Source organism: Equus przewalskii, chromosome 3 (assembly GCF_037783145.1).
Source record: "Equus przewalskii isolate Varuska chromosome 3, EquPr2, whole genome shotgun sequence".
Classification (NCBI taxonomy): Eukaryota; Metazoa; Chordata; class Mammalia; order Perissodactyla; family Equidae; genus Equus; species Equus przewalskii.
In genome coordinates this window covers 57815078-57837508 of record NC_091833.1, presented here as the reverse complement: position 1 = coordinate 57837508, position 22431 = coordinate 57815078, and the positions used below count along the sequence as shown (strand labels likewise).

The following is a 22431-nucleotide window of genomic DNA, read 5'->3' as shown; positions in this document are numbered from 1 at the left end:
ATATTTAAAAAAAAAAAAACACCAAGGCTCAGAAAATCTACGTAACTTGCTCTATTTCATGCAGCTAATTAGTGACAGGGCTGGGATGGAAATTCAGGCCTGTTTAATCCAAAGCCCTTGTTTTTAATCTGTTTGGCTGCGATCCCTCCCTGGAGGCCATGCAGGTTACAAAAGGAGAGGTGACTCCTCAACAGCAGTAGTCACGGACTGGGGGTCCACTGGCCAGATTCAGCATGTGGAGGTGTTTTGTTTGATCCCAATTGTTTTGGCCCATATGGAATTTCTTTCTACTATTTTAATGGTTGCTATTTTAAAATTTAGGGCATATGACGTAAAAATCCAGATCTCTGGCTTCGTTTGAAAATAGGAAGATCTGCCAACAAAAGACTGGAGCTGAGGAGCAACCCCCCTCTAAACAGGGTCTGTTCTTTCCTCTTTACCAAGGTCCCCACTCTTCCCTGTTGTCTTCCTGGCCCAGGACCAATGTGAGTGGCCATTTATCATCAGACTTGCACTGCTGTTTTCCTTCTTGTAGCCTTAGAAGGAAAGTGAACTTTCTTGAGTACTTAAGTCTCTACCAAAATTTCTCTTACACTTGGCGCATTTCTTTACTTGCATTACTTGTCTGCATTTGAGATAGTGACAGTATCTTGAAGCTGAGCAAAAACAGGTGCAAAGCTGATTTATTTTATTTTTTTGAAACACACTCACGGTGGAAGCGGTTTCCTTGTCCTGAGAGCAGCAACTATGCCTTGATATCGGCTTACCATCTCTAGTTTGCCAGCCTATGGTGGCCCTTAGTGGAACCCTCCTGGTAGATGGCTGCTGAGGGCTGCTGAGGGCCGTGGCCACTTCCCTCTGTCTCCTGCTAACAATACTTCCATGTTTCCTTCTGCTCACCCAGTGCCCAGCATGCAGTTTGCCAAGGATTTGCTCCTAGTGAAGGAGAAGGAGGGTGTCGTGCACGTGCCTATCACTCGCAGTGGAGACCTGAGCTATGAATCATCAGTGAGGTGCTATACTCAGGGTCATTCAGCTCAGGTCACAGAGGACTTTGAGGAGAGAAGAAATGCAGACTCTTCGCGGATTACATTTCTGAAAGGGGAGAAAGTAAGTGGATTCATGATGGTTGAAAGATGAGATTCTCTTCTTCCTTGATGCGTTTGTTTATCCTAGTGAAGTAATTTAGACAAATTCTTAACATCCTAGGAATTTTTCTGCTAATTGATACGATTTTTAATACTATCGTCTGTTCTATGTGGCTGTCTTCTTTGTATCTCACTTAAAACCAAATACATATATTATTGGTTGAGCTGGGAAATTTATTTATTTTTTAATTTATATATATATATTTTTTAAAAGATTGGCACCTGAGCTAACAACTGTTGCCAATCTTCTTTTTTTTTTTTTCCTGCATTATCTCCTCAAACCCCCCGTACATAGTTGTATATCTTAGTTGCAGGTCCTTCTAGTTGTGGAATGTGGGACGCCGCCTCAACGTGGCCTGATGAGCGTGCCATGTCCGCACCCAGGATCTGAACCCTGGGCCGCCACAGCAGAGCGCGCAAACTTAACCACTCAGCCACGGAGCCGGCCCCAAACTGGGAAATTTAAATGATACGATTTTTAATACTATGTTCTATGTGGCTGTCTTCTTTGTATCTCACTTAAAACCAAATACATATATTATTGGTTGAGCTGGGAAATTTAAATGATATGTAGCATTTTTTGAATTTAGTGGAACCAAATGGATGAGGCCCCTTTTAATTTGAAACTACATTGGAGATGAACACACTCCATCCGTGTTACCTAGAGGAAAAAGAGACAATTCTCTAATACTGGGCCCCTGTCCCAGGGCAGCATGCATCCTAGTATAGGACCAATGGTATAAGATCAAATAGGTGGACATTGAGCAGGTTCATGAGTAGAGTATTCTCTTCTTTGCAGTGTACATGTAAAATGATGAGTATGAGGACAGGAACCCCTGAGAAACACCAGTCACTGAGTATGGCTGCATTCGAATCAAAGCCTACGACCTCAATGTATGTCAAAAGTGTATATTGAGAGGCTGGCCCAGTGGCGTAATGGTTAGGTTCATGTACTCCACTGTGGTGGCCTGGGGTTCACTCATTTGGATCCTGGATGCAGACCTACGCACCACTGATCAGGCCATGCTGTGGCAGGCATCCCACGTATAAAGTAGAGGAAGATGGGCATGGATCTTAGCTCAGGGCCAATCTTCCTCAGCAAAAAGATGAGAATTAACAGCGGATGTTAACTCAGGGCTAATCTTGCTCAAAAAAAAAAAAGGTATCTTGAATAAGAATCACATTTCCCTACTTTTGGATCTCAGATGATTTGGTTTCAGATGGTTGAGTCAACTGTACCCTTGATTAAGGCACACAGTCCTCATTAGTCAGTTCAAGGCCCTTCTCTTATTTTGTTTATTTATTTGTTTTATTTTACCCCTATTCTCCAGCCACATTCCCTTCTCAACCTCAGAGCTTATCAATCTGTTGTGTTTAATGTGTCTCTTAATTTGTATTTGTTCTTTAAAAATGCTGCTTGTTTTCTGTGCATAATTTTTAATCTATAAAACTGCTATTGCATTATATCCTTCTCGAACTTTTACCGTTTGCTCTGCAATATGTTTTCTTTGTCCACATCATTTATGTGTACGTCTAATCTTGCTTCAAACTGTTGCATAATATTTCGTGATGTGCATCTGCTACATTTTCCCATCCACTCTCAAAAACAGGCAGTAAGGAAGCTCAGTGACAGCGTCTAGTAACCTCCGAACACTCTGCCACCACTAATAATGCTTCAGTGTACATCATCATGCTTGTCCACTTACAGACCTGAGTGGGAATTTCTGTGGATACATACTCAGCAGCAGAATTGCTGGACCACAGGGCGTGCATGTGCTTACTTTGAAAAAACAGTGTTAGCATACTTTCTAGAATGTCACTAGCAGTACATGAGGGCTACTAGAACCCTACCTCCTCTCTGACACTTAGCATTACTCACCTTTTTTTTCCACTGAGAAAAATTCTCACTGAGCTAACATCTGTTTCCAATCTGCCTCTTTTTACTTTTGTTTTTGTGTGTGTGTGAGGAAGATTGGCCCAGACCTAACATCTGTTGCCAATCTTCCTCTTTTTGCTTGAGGAAGATTGTTGCTGAGCTAACATCTGTGCCAATCTTCTTCTATTTTATGTGGAAGAATGAGCATTCCTAAGTCCATGCCCGGGATCTGAACCTGCGAACCCTGGGCTGCCGAAGCGGAGTGTACAAACTGAACCACTACACCACCAGGCCGGCCCCTCTTTTTGCTTGAGGAAGATTCTCCCTGAGCTAACATCTGTGCCAATCTTCCTCTATTTTGTGTGTGGATGGGCACCACAGCATGGCCACCGATGAGCGGTGTAAGTTCGTGCCCAGGAACTGAACCAAACTTACCCACCAAAGCAGAGCGCACCAAACTTAACCACTAGGCCAGTGGGCTGGCCCTCAGCATTACCCATCTTTTGAATTTTTGCTAGTCTAATATGTATAAAGTTATATCTCATTTTAATTTGCATTTCTCTAGTTAATACTCTTTATAAGCTTGTTAGCTTATTGAGTTTCCTGTTGTGGAAATTTGTTATTTTCACCCTTTGTTCCTTATTCTGTTGTATTGCTGTCTTTTTCTTACTGATTTACAGTACTTTCTTGTATATTCTAAAGACTAATTCCTTGCCAGTTTTTAGACATTTTTAGATGTTGTAAACATACTTTCCCTTTTTGTCATAAGACTTATCTATTACCATTTGACCATGGTGTTTTAGTTGAAAAAAAGACTTCCATTTTGATATGATCAAGTGTGTCAGATTTTTGCCTTAGGATTAGTCCTGTTGAAGTTTAACACAAGAAGACCTTACTCACCCCAGGTCACCAGATTCTTCCTCTGTTCATCTTTACTACCAAAGAAGAATGTGATAGCTTCCCTTTTGGGGACTTTCAGTCTTTTACATGTTCATGACTCATAAAAGCCCTGTCTTAGTTATATATTTTATGGGAATTTTACTGGTGGCAGGTTGAAACACGTGTTTAAAGACACACACAAATACTACAGATACAATCTTCAGCTTTGAGTCCACATGTCTGTATTTGTTTTTAAGCTTAAAGGAGGATTCTCTCCCTATCCAAGAGACGGTTTGTAATTTAGTAAAATTGTAAAGAAAATACCGTCCAACAGTCTATATGTTACCACATGACAATCTATCTATCATTATTCATAAGCACACTTTGGAATCATTTTGTTTAGCTTGCTCAGCAGTATGTCTGAAACTTGTCATTCACTGGAATGTCTTTTGTTAAAGATATCCTGAGGAGTCACTACCAAATTTATGCTTTCCATAAAGAAATTCTTATTGTAAGAAAGATGTGGTAGAAAAAAAAAGGAACATTCTTCAGAGACTTAAAATCAGGTTAGCAAGCCATATATAAATATTCACAGGGATGTTCTCCTTCCATTTCGAGTGACTTAGGAAGTCTGAGAGAAACTTCTCTATACCTGCATATCCTTTGCAATACAGCAGCAGAGTGGATTTAAAATGGTTCAGCTAAAAATAATCCCACTTCACATCGCATGACTACCATCAGGGCTGCTCTGTCATCTAAAGTGTTGTGACCTTATTTTGTGTTTTTTTAAAGAGCACAGTCCTCAGTAGAGAATATTCAGTTTGGGAAGCACTTGATTTCCTTCCATCAAACAGGGATTTCGACTGTGTTCTCAGACTCTCAGGACTCAGCAGTGTTCAGAGGAGACACCACTTGGCAGCACTTCTGGGAGTCCTGCAGCATGTAAAGATGTCTTTAGCTAACAGGAAGCCTTTCTGAGGTCCTTATAAGACTATTCAATTTCTACAAAGGAAAAGGGGCATTATTTAGCTCTCTAGGAAGTCTAATCCATATGTTAACCTCTCTCATCAGAAATCTACCTTTCATAACACGTGCAGATGTATTGATTAGCCCAGGCAAAATGTGAGAAAGCAAACAAATGTCCTACAGGTGCTTTTGAGTGGGTTGTTTTATTGATCTTGTTTTTCATAACTCATGATGCATAATTCAAAGTGGTCTGGAATGTTCTACTACAAGGCTTCACATATAAGTATGTCTCACTTAGGCATGAGCTATTAGATTTAAGCATTCTAGTTCATAAATGAAATGGTTTGGATCATTTTGAATTTGGGTTGACTCTTTGATGCTGCAAAGAAGAAAAATCATTTTCTAGGAAAACCAAGCAATATGCAGTTAGATTCATATCTAGCTGCAAATTTTAATCTCTTTTGTGCCTTTGGCTCTAGATGAAGAACTGTACTGTCTTTATCCACGATGACTCCATGTTTGAGCCTGAGGAACAGTTCAGGGTCTACCTTGGCCATCCTCTTGGAAACCACTGGAGTGGAGCCAGAGTTGGAAAGAATAACATGGCCACTGTCACCGTATCCAATGATGAAGATGGTAACAGAAGAAATTGCCTTTAGTTACTCTTAGGTTGATGGAACATGAACTGCTGTTTTACTAATAATGTAATTATAGGCATTCTAAAAAATAAAAGTGCTATAAAAGTGCCTACTGATAACGATCTCAGAATATTTATGTAAAATGTTGGCGGTAAGCGACCATCCTCTACAGAGCCCCAATAAATTTATAGGTTTTTTAATCTCATCATTCCCTACCACATTGCCAAGAGATAAGGAATGGATATGGTTAAAAACTAGGACAGAGATGCTAAGACAGAGAATAAAAACTACTTAAGGCACAGCAGTTCAGGAGCAGGGTTGGATATCCCTTTGGCATCAGTTGAATCCAATGAACTGATTTAAACACTGCCACCTTCCTGGGAAAGACTAATTTCTCAGTTTTCGTCTCTCTGATTGATTTGGCCTACTAACCTAAAAATACTTAAAATCTTTAGTCAGGTGTTAGCAAAGAGTGGCCCAGGCACCAGAGAAAACAAAACAAAATCTCTTTCAAATTGAGACATAATTGTTTTATTAAAATGGATATTTTAGTGAGTGAATGGATAATAATATTACAAGTGGTAATAGCTGTTTTTATTGAATATTTACTATATACCAAGAACCATGCTAAGCATATTATATTATTTCATTTCATCTTGACAGTAATCCCTTGAGGACGGTGTTATCCCTATATTATAGGTGAAGAAATTGAACCTCAGCACAGTTATATGATTTACACTCTGTAAGCACCCAAACTAGATGTGAACCTTATTTATCAGATTCGAGAATCTACACGAGACTCTCAGGGACTAACTTGGACATTGGGTAAAATAAGAAAAGCCAGCCTTGAAGTTGAATTAGTCCTTTACCTGGGGAGACTCCAATTCAAATCCTGAAGTGACGCTCTCCTGGTCACACAGAAAACCCACTGATGGAGGCTCAGAGAGGTCCGAAAGTCACACCGTTACAGTGACACTAAGTTTCCAAGAGCATTCGTGTTCAAAACTGTGGCATCTCAAATGAGGCTTATCTTCTACAGTTAGGAAGAACTGACTGAGAGGGAAATGAACATAGAGACTCAAGACATTTCTTCAAAATTCTATAGTATATTATAAATGGTATAAAATTTATAATTGTTCTCAATTTTCCCATTGTTTTATCTCACTCTCTCCACCACTACCACCTCACCCTTCCCCATGAGAATATAATAGAAAAGAAGGCATAATTTGAATTTTTTAATAAAAATCAACATATTAATCATTTCATAGCTATGACAATAGTACCTCAGGCCAGACTGTGTTAGGAAGTCCATGTTCCTGAGTTACCCTTGCAGCCCGTCACTGAAATGACTCATTCTTAGCAAAATAACCTGTGAGAAGTTAGGAAAAGCTAACGGTGGGGGAGGCAAGAACAGTGGGAGGGAGGACCCAAAAGACTGGAGATGAGGGATGGATTTTAAGTTTAAGTAGCATATAAATTAGATAAATTATAAACCTTCGAAATTATTATCTCATAAATTAAAAGGAGTCTATTCACTCAATCAGTCAATAGATATTTATCAAGGGCTTGCTGTGTCTCAGTCCCTTGAGAAATTGTGTGAATTTAAAAGCATTCTGTAATGCCTAGATGGAAACTTGGACATCCTGCGTTGCAAAGTGCTAAAACATATTGCCCCCACTATATTGTTTTTAGTAAGAAACATGTGGGAAACAACTCCTACAGAATCACAAATAAATTCATTTTTCCAAAGCATAGCTTGGGGGTAAACACTGATTCATTTTTATGACTGCAAGCCATTTTGCCTTTATATTGTTAAGTAATGTGAAAAATTCCCTTTTGTCATTATAAGCTGTTTTTATGGGAATTGGAATCCTGTGTGCTTTTCTGACTTGCTCTTGTTTTCCTAACCGTGTTTCCTTAGCGCCCACCATTGAGTTTGAAGAGGCTGCATACCAAGTCCGGGAACCCTCGGGGCCAGATGCCATGGCCATCCTGAACATCAAGGTGATCCGCAGAGGGGATCAGAACAGGACGTCCAAGATCCGCTGTAGCACGCGGGATGGGTCTGCCCAGTCTGGTGTGGATTATTACCCAAAGAGCCGAGTCTTGAAGTTCAGTCCCGGTAATTGAATGTCAACCCCAGGGTGCGGGTTTTACTTAATAGAGAGGCAGATATCTTGTATTTGAAGAAAGGAATAAACAGAAAAATAAAAGAGGAAAACAGGAGTTCCAATTTTATGAAGTGTTTATTAAGCACACATTTGAGATTGCAGGAGTCTTTAAAATTTTTAGTTAGTTAAAATGACATGAAAAAGAAAAAAAAATAGGTCCCCTACTTCAGAATATCCTTGGCATTTTAGTTCATTTAATAGGATTTTTAGGGGGGCCAGGCTGGCCTGGTGGCGCAGCAGTTAAGTTTTCATGTTCTGCTTCGGTGGCCTGGGGTTCACCGGTTCGGATCCCGGGTGCGGACATGGCACCGCTTGGCACGCCATGCTGTGGTAGGCATCCCACATATAAAGTGGAGGAAGATGGGCACGGATGTTAGCTCAGGGCCAGTCTTCCTCAGCAAAAAAAAATGAGGAGGATTGGCAGCAGATGTTAGCTCAGGGCTAATCTTCCTCAAAAAAAAAGGATTTTTTTTTTGTTAGCCTATGATTTGGGAGTGATAAGAGCACTTGGTTTTTAAAAAATATGCATGTCTGCCATCATTCAGCAAACATTGGTACCAACCACTGTGCTAGGCCCTTCAGGGATTACTAAAATCTGGAAGGCCTAATCTCTGCTCAAGTGGTTTAACATCTACAAGGAGACAGGTTACGCTGTTATAGGGTTTCCAAAAAAGGTTTATCCTAGAGAGAGCTGTGGAGACAAGTCAGGGAAGAGAGCAAGATGGGATTCAGGTCACGACTAGCTGTTTCACTGTCTGATGTATTAATCTGATGGGAGGAATGAGACAGAGAAAGAGTTGAATTGTATGCTAGGTTTTTTTCACAGAACTTTCTGGCGCAGTATAAGGTGAAAAGGCTGGTGTAGATCCTGGTACCATTTGTGACATACCCAGGAGAGGGCAGCAGTGGTAGAAGGCCTTCTCAGAGATGTCTGGGCAAGTGGGAAAAAGCCACTCCCTCAGACATGGGGTCAGGGAAGGGTCTCTGTATGTCTCTCTCACCCCACTGGAGCTTTAGAGGGCTTTTGCCTCCATCCCGTGTGCATCTGGTTGGTGTTTGCCCAGAAAGTAGATGCCCTTCCTCCACATGGGTACAAGGACACCTTTTTCAAGTGTCTTTACTTTTTCCTTTCCTGCATAAGAATCTGGGGCAAAGCTAGGTCTTAGAAGTGACCTAGCCCAGATGTCTGTAGGAGAGGAAGAAGGGAACCTTAAGTAGCACCGGGGATATTTGCACCCTCAGAGAGTCATTTTACAGAAAACGAAGGGGGTTTCTAAGGCTCTAACCCTCCCCATTCCAGGCCACCAATCTTCACATTATTGTTTTTGCAGAGCTGGCACGGTAGGCCTTTGAGCTATTGCTTCTCATGAGACAGCTTGAAGGGTGTCTGTTTGCAAGCACTCACAGCCATGCAGGAGCTGAGGCCTAAGTGTAAAGGGGAAAGAAAACTTAAGCAAAAAAACTCGTAACCAGGGTGGAGTGTATTTTGGATCATAGATTTTTATTACTGCCAGCTAGTGTCAGGCAGGGGCCATTAATCCTCATATGGTGTTGAATAGTAAATCTGCAATGCCAAGCCTCTACCACAGGTGGAATTTGGTCTATAAAACAGAATCCTGTCTTGAGATGGGGCTGAAATGATTAGCAGCCACTGCATTCATAGAAAACCTCTCAAAGGAAAGTGCCTATGTTCACCTGGACTCTCAGTGGTCCCAACCTGCAAGATTGGGTGCCCTGGGTAGATGACCTAACGAGGACCTTTGCTCTCCTTTTTTTTCTGTCCTTGGCGAAGGTGTGGATCATATCTTTTTCAAAGTCGAGATCCTGTCCAATGAAGATCGGGAATGGCATGAATCTTTCTCCTTAGTCCTTGGCCCAGATGACCCAGTGGAAGCAGTTCTTGGCGATGTGACCACTGCCACAGTGACAATTCTAGACCAGGAGGCAGCAGGGAGTCTCATATTGCCAGCACCACCCATCGTGAGTTGCTTGACCTGAAGGATCACTGCTTTTATGTCTTAGTGGCTCGTAGATGAGCACTTGAGAGAAGCAGGACCTCCAGTGCTGTACTTCATTCTTCTAACACAGTGGTTCTCAACCAGGAGCAATCTTGTCCCTCCCCCGCCCCCCACCACCCACCCCTCTCACCCTCTACACCACCTCCAGGGGACATTGGCAATATCTGATGACATTTTTGGCTGTCAAGACTGTCACAGTAGGTGCCATTAGCTTCTAGTGGGTAGAAGCCAGGGATTCTGCTAAACATCCTACAATGCACGGGACAGCCCCAACAATAAAGAATTATTTGGCACAAATGTCAATAGTGCTGAGGATGAGAAACCCTGTTCTGACATAAGAGTAAGACCAAACCATGCTGATACCTTAGTCTGGTAAAGACAGACAGTATAATCCAATTGATCTTTTCTTTTCTTTGGTGAGACCTAGAAGAGTAAAAAAAAAAAGTAACACAGCCCCATATCTATTATCTTACATACTTGCCACATGCATAGAATTAAGTATCTGCAGAAATGTAGTATCATGTTTCCCAATTTGGGGATATATGGAGTGAATGCACTGACTTTACAATTAGGAGGAAAATACCTGGAGATTGTCACGGGAAATTTAACCACAATAATGAGGCAGTCAGAATAAGTATTCTCACCTCCTCTGATTAGTCTCATGTAGTAGAGGATACTTTCAAAATATGTCTCTTATTTGACCATGGAAGAAATATACTACCTTTATTTACTCTTATCTTGCCACAAGTGAATGCAACTTTAAACTAGTAACTGCCATACGTGATATAGCTTTGCTTACACTGTGCAGGAAATAAATGTATTTTTCACATGAGTGATAGAGCTCTGATTTAGGAATGAGATTAATGAGATAATAAAGCTTTTAGCTCAGGCAATAGGAGGGTCTTCACCACTAAAGATCTGCAGTATCTTTTAGGGATGCCTTGCAAAGCATTATAAAAACTTCTGTTATATTTTAAAGAATCTCTATAAGTTAAGTGATTTTGTAGATCTCTGGAGAGGGGAGCCTTAGTTTTCTCACCTTCCTGAGACCCAATCTAGGCTGAAGCTTTGTTGCCCTTTTGCAGGTTGTCACACTTGCTGACTATGACCACGTGGAAGAGGTTACCAAGGAAGGAGTCAAGAAATCTCCCTCCCCAGGCTATCCACTGGTCTGTGTCACCCCTTGTGACCCTCATTTCCCCAAGTATGCCATCATGAAGGAACGCTGCAGTGAGGCTGGCATCAACCAGACATCCATGCAGTTCAGCTGGGAAGTGGCTGCCCCCACTGATGGCAACGGGGCCCGGTCTCCCTTTGAGACGATCACTGACAACACACCATTCACCAGTGTCAATCACATGGTAGGTCTGGGGGTCGGGGCCTGGTTGCATAGGGAGAGAACTGGTGTTGCTCTTTGTTACTCAGACTCGATCAAATTCCTTAAGGTCCCTGCATGGCATTTGGAATAAAATAAACAAATAAGCAGGTACTCACAGTACACACCCACTCTTTTTATTCTTATATATGAGAAAAGGTAATATGGTATAGTAGAAAGAGAACTGAGCTGGTACTCAGACAACCTGTTTACAAATCTTGATTCTGCCAGTTTTTAAGTATGTGATATTAAAAGGTTACTTAATCTCTCTGAGTCTGTTTCCTGATCTGCAAAATAATACCTCTTCCATTTAGCCACTTGATAAGGTCCTTGACAAATCAGGTATAAAAGTGATCTATAAATGGTAAAGTAAGTCAGAGATTCCAGGTAGGTGTGATTAATGATTACTATTTTGTTACATCTTTTTAATCATTCAATAAGTCGTAGGATATAAACTGTTTAATGACTTGGACCAAGGGTTCTACCACATTTGTATATCTCAAGTGGCTGGCACACTGATGGCACGTAGTAGGGACCAGTTATTAAACAAAAGGATAGAATGCCTACTGAGTGACCAGCATTTTACAAAACCCTGTGGGAGGACAGGAAAAGTTCACAAGGCAGTTGGTGTCCTCAGAGAGTTTGGAGACCAGACCAACATCTCTGCCACCAGAAAGCAATGCACAGTTATGGTCTTCCTGACCTTAAGACCTAAGTGCACTACGGAAACTGCTCATCGCTCCAACGAAGCTCGTTCTCCTCACAGAGGAGCTGAAAGCAGTGGAGAATCAGGCCCAGCACAGTACCTGGCACTTAGTAGGCACTCAACAATTTTTAACTGAAAGTAGTTCACTTAATAATTTTGGAAATCAGAGATTTCTTTCAGAAAGATTGAATTTCTCTAGATTTTTCCCGTCCAACCCACAGTTTGTTCTCACTTTAATGAGAGCTTCGCCGGCTGAGATAATAGTGGAAGACATCTAGTAGACATAGGTGGAAGGTTCTGGATACAGTGGGGTCCCTCATGTCCTTTGACTTTGGCATAGCTTGTTCAGAAAGGCCAGACAGTCAGTTCTTTTACAACATAACCTAGCTCAAATTTAAATTATCTTCTATATTACTAAAAAATATAAATGGCAAGATTTAACATCTCATTTCCTAAGTATCTAATTCTCTGTTCAACAAAACCATGAAGGGGGTTTGGTCTGATTTGAGCCAAATATCCATTTTTAACAGGTACCACATTTATGATTTTACTCTATCTTTCAGTTTTCCTTCTTGCACTGAGTCAGTGACTCATACTTTTATCCCAGTTTCCTTTGCTCTCTTTATTTCTTCAATTATTTATTTAATACCGTTGTATTGCGTGCATTTCTCTAAGATGCCTCAAATCCCCTCTGAACTAAGTCCATGTATAAATAAATAAATAAAGTGTTGGCAGCTAATTTAAAAAATGTTAATGGAAAAAATCTTCTTTAATTTTTAATAGACTTCAGTGAAAATTGTTTTCACGGGTAGAATTTATAAGTTTATATGATTGCTTTGTGGGAGGTCTGTGGCACACAGAACTACTAATTAATTTTTTTTGTGATGTACTTCCCTGTGTATGTACACACATAACCTAAAGAGTTCTGGTGACCCACGTTGCCTCTGCATAGATTGACTTAAGCATTCTTATGGCTTCTGTATGTCTGGGAACATGGAAAGAATCTGTAGAAAGACCTTCAAAGGCCAGGAGGTGTCAGAGATCAAGTTCTCAACTTCAAGCCTGCATGTTATTGTACCACTTGCAATGTGTGTGGTCATAAGGTGGGGGTTGGGAGAGGGAATAGCAGTAGGAAGGAAAAAAAAATAAGAACTCCTGGGAAGGAAGCATCTTTCCTCTGTATCCTGACACGATGCCCCCAGTAGGAGTAACTTGAAGGCCAGCCAGTCTTGTTGGAATGGCTGAAAACCAGATGGGTGGTCCTCATGCTGAACCTAATATATAAGGAGAATGCTGTCACTGGTAATCAGTCATCTCTGGGCTCTTGCTCCATGTCTGTCTACTTGCTCATTGTCTGACCTACCACATTAGGCTATAAGTACTCACTGCTCTGTCCCTAGTGCCTGGCTCCTGATAGAAAGTCGGTACTTAATGTGGTGAATGAATGAATAGATGAATAGATCAATGGATACGTGGATGGATGATGGATGGTCTTCACAGATTACCTTGTACCAGGAACTGGTTGTATCTTATCATCCAGAAGATACCGTGTAAGGAGCTATTTAAGTATCCATGTGTTTGAGGTGCTTAATTCTTCCTGGTAGGTCCTGGATAGCATTTACTTCAGCCGGAGGTTTCATGTGCGTTGTGTGGCAAAGGCGGTGGACAAGGTGGGCCATGTGGGGACCCCCTTAAGAAGCAACATTGTTACCATCGGAACAGACAGTGCCATTTGCCACACCCCAGTGGTGGCTGGGACAGCGAGAGGCTTCCAAGCTCAGTCCTTCATCGCAACCTTGAAATACCTGGACGTCAAACACAAGGAGCATCCGAACAGGTCAGGCAGGCAGTACCTTCCGCAACAAGCTGGGGGAGTGGATCTCAGACTATCCTTTCTGTGTTTTCCGGGTGGGACAGATCAACGAGGGATGCTTCTGCAAGATAAGAATAGTGGTAATGAATGCTTCAGAAAAAGGTTAAATTCTTCAAAGGCCCCCTGAGATCTGGCCCCTTGCCTGTCTTCCTAGCCTCATTTCCCTCGCCTTGTCCTTTTCCCCTGCCAGTCCGCCCACAGAGAATCACGTGTAGCTTCGCCGTGGCTTCAGCCTCTTTCAGGTTGCATGCCTCTGCTGTGCTGCTACTCCTGCCTCCAGCTGTCCCCCCCGCCTTCCACTCAGTGTAGTGAAATCCCATTGTCCTGCTGTACCCCGTTCATGGCATCTCTTCTAGGATCTTTTCCATCATTTCCCCCCATTTTAGAAACTCCTTCTTCTAGCTCTTCTGGCACCCATGTGTGCCTCATTCGGAGTGTTACCATTATTCCTTCCCTCTCTGTCCTCACAGTAGGTGGTGAGAGCAGGCACCATGATTATTTATTTTGCGTTCCCTCTGTCTAGTACACTGCCTCTTGGCACCTGAGAGGCACTCGCCAAATATCTAGTGAACAAATGAGTGATAACGCTGTGTAAACTGTGAGTCACTGGACAGGTGTGCTTTTGTTTTCTCCTGTGCCACCATGATTTTGACGGAAGATGGAACTTTCATTTTTACACAGCAAAAAACAAATTCATGTATGTTATACATGTTCACTAAACTTCATAGTATTTATGTATGTGCCCTTATGAGAAACTGAGTTCAGAGAAAGGGGTTCATTTGCATGGAGAAAAACAGATTTGAATATGGAGCCAAGAATAGGCAAATCCCTCTTTTTTTCTAACAGAATGCAATTTATTTTTGTTAAAGAGCAATAACAGAAGTGCCCAGGGCACTGTGGACCCCTTCCTAGCAGAAGAGCCATCCTCTTCATATTCCAAGGTTCTGATTCCTCTAAAAATGTGGGTCTTTGCTCCAAGAGACAGGATGTAAAAACTCAAAATGCACTCTCAATAAACATGCTGAAAATTTAAACTTGTACAAGGAAAATAATGCAGCCCATCAGTACAGTTCTGTTTTGTCGCAGTCATAGCCAATATTTATTAAGCTCATACTGTTTTCTTCAGAATTGTGTACTGTATGCTCTCGAGAAACAAAGGCTGAAGGAAATGGTCCTTGTCCTCAGAGTGGGGAGGCAGGATAAACAGAGTCTGAAAACATACAAGAAATAGCAGCCAATATAAATAAGTTACAGATTTCCTGGTACAAAGTCACCTAAGTGCTGAGGAGTGTAATCGAGAGCAGGCTGCAGAGAGAGGCCGGTGAGGGCCGATATGCAGCACTGCTGGAACTTGAAGGGAGAGAGGAGAGACAAGGCTCTTTTAGTTGGGGAGACAGTATGAGCAGTGGGGTTTTACTATTTCTGAGATATTTTCCTGGGTAGGGATATTGACCTTAGAGTTTAAGAGCTCAATCATGTCTTTTTGGCACAAATACTTAAAAAAATGTGAATATCAACCCTACCCAACCTCCACAGACGCTCATTGTGACAGAGAAGGGGAGCAGCACCTGTATCAGCCAATGAGGAAACAAAGCTTCCATTTCAAGCAAAAGGAAGCTTTACAGTAATTTGTGGTTATGATATTATCTTCTCTTGTGTGGAAAAACAATTCTGTGATTCTTGATTGCTATCTCTTCTGAGTCTGGAGGATCTCTTGGGGGAAAACAACTCTACATGTACATCATACCTTCATGTTCAGGGAGAAATCCTATGTGGAAAGCTTCAGAAAAAAAAAAGTTGGTAAATTCATTGGCGAAGACAAAGCGGGTTATGAGAAAGACAAGTGCCATATTAACTGTTTGTAGCATCCAGCTGAGCACTTATTTCTGCCCTTTTCTCCCCTAGAATCCACATTTCGGTGCAGATCCCACACCAGGATGGAATGCTGCCCCTTATCTCCACCGTGCCATTGCACAACTTGCATTTTCTGTTATCTGAGTCCATCTACAGACACCAGCACGTCTGCTCCAACCTCGTCACCACCCGTGACCTAAGAGGCATCTCAGGTGAGGGACAAGTTCTGGCTGGTTTTCCCATTCTGGCCCGGCCGGTGGCCTTTAGGATACAGCTAAGTGAACTCTGCTTTTCATGTTTTCCTCAAAATCTGCGTGATTAGTGGATTTCCTTCTCACCCACAACCATACATAGGCAGCTCAGACAATAAAGCGAATAGGAAAAAACAAGGACTTTGGAATCAGACTGACTTCAATTCAAGTCCTTATTCCACTACCTCTACAACTGAGCAAAAATTGCTGGGCTTCTCTGAGCCACTGCTTTCTGATCTCTAACATGAGGATAACAATGGCTACCAATTGGGGATGAAAGGCGTGGACATTTTCAAAGCACCTATCATGGTAAATTTTAGTTCCTTCCCTCCCCTGTGTTTAGATCTGTCCTCTAAAATCCCATTATCACAGCCTCTTTAGAAAGCTGAAGCGCAGATGTTAGATATCACAGGATGGTTCTCCGGAAGCAGGAGCTGAGATGGAGTTGGGGTGCAAGATGTTTATTAGGGATCAACATCTGTTAAAGGGAAGGAGAGGAAGCAGGAGTGGGTGGAGAGAGAAATCAACTAGATGTGGCCAACAGAGCTGCAAACAGCTCTTCAGGGAGCTCTGGAGAGAGCCCATCCATCAGACTTGCCCTACTTCCAGCCCAGACTGACAGATCTTTCTACCCACCTCACTCAGTCACTGGATGCCAACTGCCCAGGAAAGGGCATGACCTGGGCTGATGTGCTCTGCAGCTGATGCAGACCCTGAGGTGCTGACAGCCAAGGCTCTGCATCTCCATGTTCACCTGACAGCCAAGGCTACACATCTCCATGTTCATGGCAGCAGACATTTTACTTTACAAAGAATCCTGTCTGTTTCCATTTACCTTAGCAAGTGCACATTAAATGCGCATTTCCTCCCTTCACAACTGATGAATCTTTTAACAGTGTTTTTGAAGATAGAAAAGCATTCATGTGCTCTTTCATATTCGTTAAGCATCACCTTGGGTAGTGATGGTCTTTATACAATAGAAATTAGTTGAGTGAAAATTATTCGTAAATCACTGAGCTGTACCTGACAGTTTAATTGGTCCCTATCTACAGCTAGCGAAAGAAAACATACTATGTTTATAGGCTGAAAGTTTGCACCTCTTCCTACTTAAATACAATTAACTCAACACATGTTAATTGAGATCCTAGTCCTTGTGGGGCAGAGGGCTGGGTGCTGGTGTCAAACAGAATATTCTAAGAGATGCCTCAACTCTTTCAGAATACTGTAGTTGCTTTTAATGCTATAAATATTTTAATCCTAATATTCTAAAATTGTGTCTGTATTCAGCTCTCTGCTACAGAAAGGTCTTCCTTAATGTAGAACAGTTCAGTTGCTTGACAGCACTTGATCAGTAGTTTTTGCCTGGAGCAGGGGAGGTGTAGTCAAGCATCATTAGCAAGCTATTTACTCATTAACACAAAATTAAGACTTTTATTCCAAGAGTTCAGAAACCATAGGAGGGAGGAGTGGTAGTCAGATGTTTGTTTGTTGGCTTTCCATAAAAGCTGTTTTTGAAAAATTGGTCTTAAAAAAATAGTAATTCATCAACAAATTATCCCTATGGTAAATCCATTTCTTCAAGGACTGACTGCAAAACATAGACGAGACTTACCAGGTGTGACAGGCAAAGCTCCAGTGTGTTTTCTGAGATACGCGGGGCTACCAAGCTCTGACTTCATCCTTTATGATATCATTTGTCCACCTTTTCTCTCTGGGTTCCCGCAAGCTCTTGGAGGAGTCTGTGAACCTAGTCACTCTATTTAACACATGGCGACAGGCAGTTAACAAGCTCCCCTTGCACATGTGTTGGGAGCCCGGGTTTGCTCTAGTAATAGTCTCAAATGAAGGGGAAGCTCTCTCAATGTCAAAAGGAGCATCCTTTCTCCCCACCCAACTTCTGGGTGGCCACCAAGAGCCGGGTTGGCAGACTGAGTGACTGTTCCTTGTTCTTCCCTTCCCCGCAGAGGCAGGGTTCCTGGATGACATGGTCTATGACAGCACAGCCCTGGGGCCTGGCTATGACCGTCCCTTCCAGTTTGACCCCAGCGTGCGGGAGCCCAAGACCATCCAGCTCTATAAACACCTGAACCTGAAGAGCTGCGTCTGGACCTTTGACGCCTATTACGACATGACTGAGCTAATTGATGTCTGTGGGGGGTCTGTAACTGCTGACTTCCAGGTGGGTGCTCCAGGGGCTTGTCTGAGGGCCGAGTGCACCTGGGGGCCAAGGTGAAACCTTGTTTGTTTCTGAAGCACTTCAGGTAGCACTTTGCATCCAGTGGCCCCCAGAAGTGGGCCAACCGAGTGTCTTTTTCATAAGTTCCTATAAGGGAGACCTTAGCAGCATCATAATTAGAGAGAGCCCCCCTAAGTCCTCTAAATCAATTAATTTAGAAAATTAATGTGGAAAAAAATTACTATGTGACAATCATTTTATATAAAAATCTAATGTTTACTTTTCTAGGTATGTATGTTTTTTCCTTTGGGCATATTTTGGAAAGCCGGAAAGATTTGCATTTGATGGTAGAGTTATGTTACTACGTAGATGTGTTCTCTTCCCCACCTGGGGAATTGAGTCAAAACAACAGGTGGTACTCCCTGTGTTTCAGAAGAGAAGGAGAGCACTATCGTACTAGGCATTATGGAGAAATAATTGTTGAAAACACCTTAATTTATACCTATTCCAAACTGACAACCCTTGCCAAAATAGACACTTTTTGTAGTCATGAAAAATTATTAACCATAGGAAAATTTATGGCAAGAAGCCATAGTCATAGGAGGGCAGTCATAGCAGTGGGACTAGGCTAATGCATCCTCATGGAAAAATTAATTCTAAAGCAGCTTCTACCCAATTTTGAGCAGTTATCTCAATGAACTAAAAATAGATGTTTGTTATTTTCAAGTCAGATTTAACTACACTGAAAGAGGGAACTTATAGAGGGACTTAGAGTAATCACTTTAGGAAAGTGTCTTTGATTAAAATTTGTTTTGTTTCTTTGCGATGCCTCATTTTGTTAGATCTCATTTTGTATACACTACTGCCCTCTACTGAATAGAATTTTAAGGCATTCTTAGATTTTCTTTCTGTTTCTGCAATTGCATAACCTACATTCGCTAAAATGCAAAACTAAGTGATTAGTTCCTCCTCTGGCCCCTCAAAAATTAGTATTCTCTGTTCTCCATGATTTTACTTCAATCACATTTTTGGATATTTTTGTGCGGAATATGCTTAAAAACCTCAAAGACAAAAATTTCTTATTATGTGTGTCCCACTTCTTACACAGAAGTACCGTTGTCCCTCGGTGTCTGTAGGGGATTGGTTCGAGGACCCCCCCCATGGATACCAAAGTCCACAGATGCTCAAATCCTTTATATAAAATGGTGTAGTATTTGCATATAACATATGCATAGCCACTCGTATACTTTAAATCATCTCTAGATTACTTATAATACCTAATACAATGTAAATGCTATGTAAATAGTTGTTATACTGTATTGTTTAGAGAATAGTGACAAGAAAAAACGTCTGTGCATGTTTAGTACAGACACAACCACTGTAGCCCTTTCCATCTGTGGTGGGTTGAATCCGCAGATGCGGAACCCAGAGATACAGAGGGCCGACTGTACTTCATTGTTGTCTGTCTCTTTAAAAGTTGAAATAGCTGATCTCTCGTAGAAAGAATATAGAACTTAGAACCAAGCCCTAGTTCATAACCTCTCTGAACCTCATCTGAAATTGTCACTAAATAATCTCAACACGGGAAGGCACCTAGCACCCGGCCCAAAATAGGTATGCAGTAAATATTTGTCAGGGTTGTTTTTTCCTTTTAAGGATTAGTAAGTAATATGAGGGTTAAAGGAGAATAAACAGAAACAGAGGAGGGAAAATTAATTTTGCTAATCAACTAGAGAATTTATGGAGGTTTTAATATCAACAATCATGAGATTGGGGCAAGTGTGTTTAGCAAAACCTGTGTGTTAAGGGGACAGAACAAGGTATGAGGTCCAGATAAAATCTGAAAATTTTCTACAAAAACGGAATAAGGCCTTTCAAAGGAGATTTTTAAATGAATATGGAATTTGTAGAGTCTTTTGAAAAGCTTGGAGTCGAATTTTAAATCCCTGACAACATTGAGTATGAAAAGATACTTTAGAAAAATAAAATTTTGATGTCCTAAATATTGATGAAGCATTTGGCCCCTTCCCTTAATGACCCATGAAAACACTTCACGTTGTATTTTCAAACAAATGAAAAATATAAGTTCCATAGTATATTACAGTATTTGGCCAATGGTGAAATAAAATTGTTTTAAACTAAGCTTTTTTCTTATTAAGTAAGTATATATTTATGGAGGAAAATATAAAAGACATTTAAAAATGGGTACCACTCATACACGTATACCCAGCTTCCCCATGAAAGCTTCTGCTCATATTTTATCTTTCCATCTGGTTTTTGTTCATTGCATGGTAAAAAAAATTATTAAGCCAAATTAATAGCAGTAACAGGAACCCCCTTGGAAGTGTTCTCTTGGAAGTATGATATGCTGCCTTTTCAAAATTATTTCAACAAAGCATTGTATGAGATGGGCAGTTATCCAAGTACATGCAGCTCTGAGCTGTCTGTTGGTAAGTTTCCTAGATACGATATCCAGATCCCACGACCTTCGTTCCTGTTGCAGGAGATGTGAGTACTCCCTGAAACATCCAAGTCAGCCAACACATTCATCCCAAGGATCCAGACTTGGGCATCTGCCCAATTAGGGTTGATCACTGCTCTCCTACAGGGCGGAAAATGCAGTCAGCCAGGGCCTATGTGCTGATGATAGGTCCCAGATCCTTTGGGAATAACTATGAGACTTTACAATCTCAGCCAAGGCTTCCAGCAGTTTGAACAGTGGAGGCAAAGCTGCTCACTCTTCAAAAGTGGTTTTGTTTAAGTGTCACTTCCTCAGAAAAATCTTCCCAGATCACCCTATCTAAAGAAGCATCCTGGCCATTTCCATACCTTTATTTACTTTAAGTTTTAAAAGTTGTATGTCTCCCTTACTAGACTGTAGATTCCATAAGGGAAGTGATTTTGATTTTTTCCACTGCTGAGGACTCGGCTCCTCACCTGGTGCCTAACACGAGTGTGGGCACTGATTCGTAATTATTCAATGAGTGAGTAACTAAATGAGTGAGTGAAAATGGAACCAAGATGTGACAATCATATGCCTTTTCATCCCAGAGAAGAAATAACCCTTTCTGTGTGCACATCCTTTGTTTGGCAGGTGAGAGACTCTGCTCAGTCGTTCCTGACAGTACATGTGCCTCTCTATGTATCCTACATCTATGTGACAGCCCCCAGGGGCTGGGCCTCCTTGGAGCACCACACCGAGATGGAGTTTTCCTTCTTCTACGACACTGTTCTCTGGAGAACAGGTATTCCCACTGACAATCTTAACTACTCCTACTTGATGCTCAAGCAAGATTAAAAGAAAAATAAGTAGTGACTTTTAACAATAGCTGCATTCCTCATCCTGTTGTCCTATATACAGAAAAAGGAGGGCCGCCTGAAGTCTGGAAGGTGTACAGATCTGTGGTTCCTGAAAAAGAGTGATGTCCATATATGTTGATGCTGGAAGGCCTCCAGCATCATGATGATGAATTCAGCCAAGATAGCCAGAGGCCCAGAGTAGAGGATGGCAATTGACAGATCGGCCCTGTTCTGCCCATTAGGGCGTTAGGAGGAATATGTGTTCTTTAAATCATGTTCGTTTTCTCCTAATTAAAAATTATGTAATTCATGTTGTCTAAGGAGCAGAAGGATCTTCAAATCAGATGCATGGGAATGGGAAAATATATCAAGAGCAAGCTGGCTCAGTTTACTCGGTTGGCCTGGAGTTTGCTGTTCTGTTGCATTCTTGAAAGTAGGCATTTTAACCCTACTTTTACTTCAAGGACTGCAACACTGAATTTTTAAAATAACCTTCCCCTCAGGCTTGTCTCTGTTCCTGCTGTCTTTGAGAGGAGTCCCCCAGGGCTGGATTGGTGACGGCCACTCTGCTAGGAGCTCACCCTCACTCGTGTCTCTCCCACCTTCTCCCACTGCTGTCACATGAATAAAACTCCCTTAAAACTCCATGATTCTCTCCTCTGCTCATGCCAATGCGTCTGAGTTGGTTTTTGCTTTTTTCCCATTTTTAGTGTCCTATTACCCCAGACTCGTTTCCTCTTACTCCTACAGCTCCCGTTCTTCCTCTCTCCCTCCCTGGGGGTGATTTACTTGATCTGAGGCAGAGATACTTTATCTGAGGAGTTTTCTTTAGATAGGGCTTTATCTCTAGTAATGGAAAGGACAGTCTTTTCTTCTGTTGAGTGATTTAAGGTCAAATCCTTTATTTGCTTTATATTTCTCATAGGAAAATAACTTCAGGAAACTTTCACACTCTGGGTCAGATAATTCCTTGAGCTTTGGAGGGTTTTTTTAAAATTTCCCCACTCCCACCCGCTTTGGTTGCCCTTTAATTGTTGGTCATTCTGAACTCATTGGGTGTCATGATTGCAATTGCCCTTATTAAAGCCACAGATAACTCATGTCGTGTAAAGCTAGCCTTGTACAAGATAACCTTTAATTCTCCATTGGTTTGAACACTAAATGCAGCCACCAGGACTTTGTTTATGGTCCCATTAAGTC

General features: G+C 41.6%; 1 protein-coding gene across 5 annotated transcripts in view; it reads left to right on the top strand.

Annotated features, from left to right (window-relative positions):
* FRAS1 (Fraser extracellular matrix complex subunit 1) overlaps positions 1–22431 on the top strand; it is a 426477-nt gene that overhangs the window by 380794 nt on the left and 23252 nt on the right. For 3 of the 5 annotated variants that reach the window (XM_070612755.1, XM_070612754.1, XM_070612753.1), the window contains 9 exons: positions 905–1110; positions 5349–5505; positions 7429–7629; positions 9471–9658; positions 10782–11057; positions 13382–13614; positions 15556–15716; positions 17720–17934; positions 21026–21176. In XM_070612755.1, the coding sequence (XP_070468856.1) occupies positions 905–1110; positions 5349–5505; positions 7429–7629; positions 9471–9658; positions 10782–11057; positions 13382–13614; positions 15556–15716; positions 17720–17934; positions 21026–21176 (1788 nt within the window). Of the gene's footprint in view, positions 1–904; positions 1111–3223; positions 3367–5348; positions 5506–7428; positions 7630–9470; positions 9659–10781; positions 11058–13381; positions 13615–15555; positions 15717–17719; positions 17935–21025; positions 21177–22431 lie in introns of those variants that run through there. The other 2 variants (XR_011538148.1, XM_070612757.1) reach the window with 2 other exon arrangements.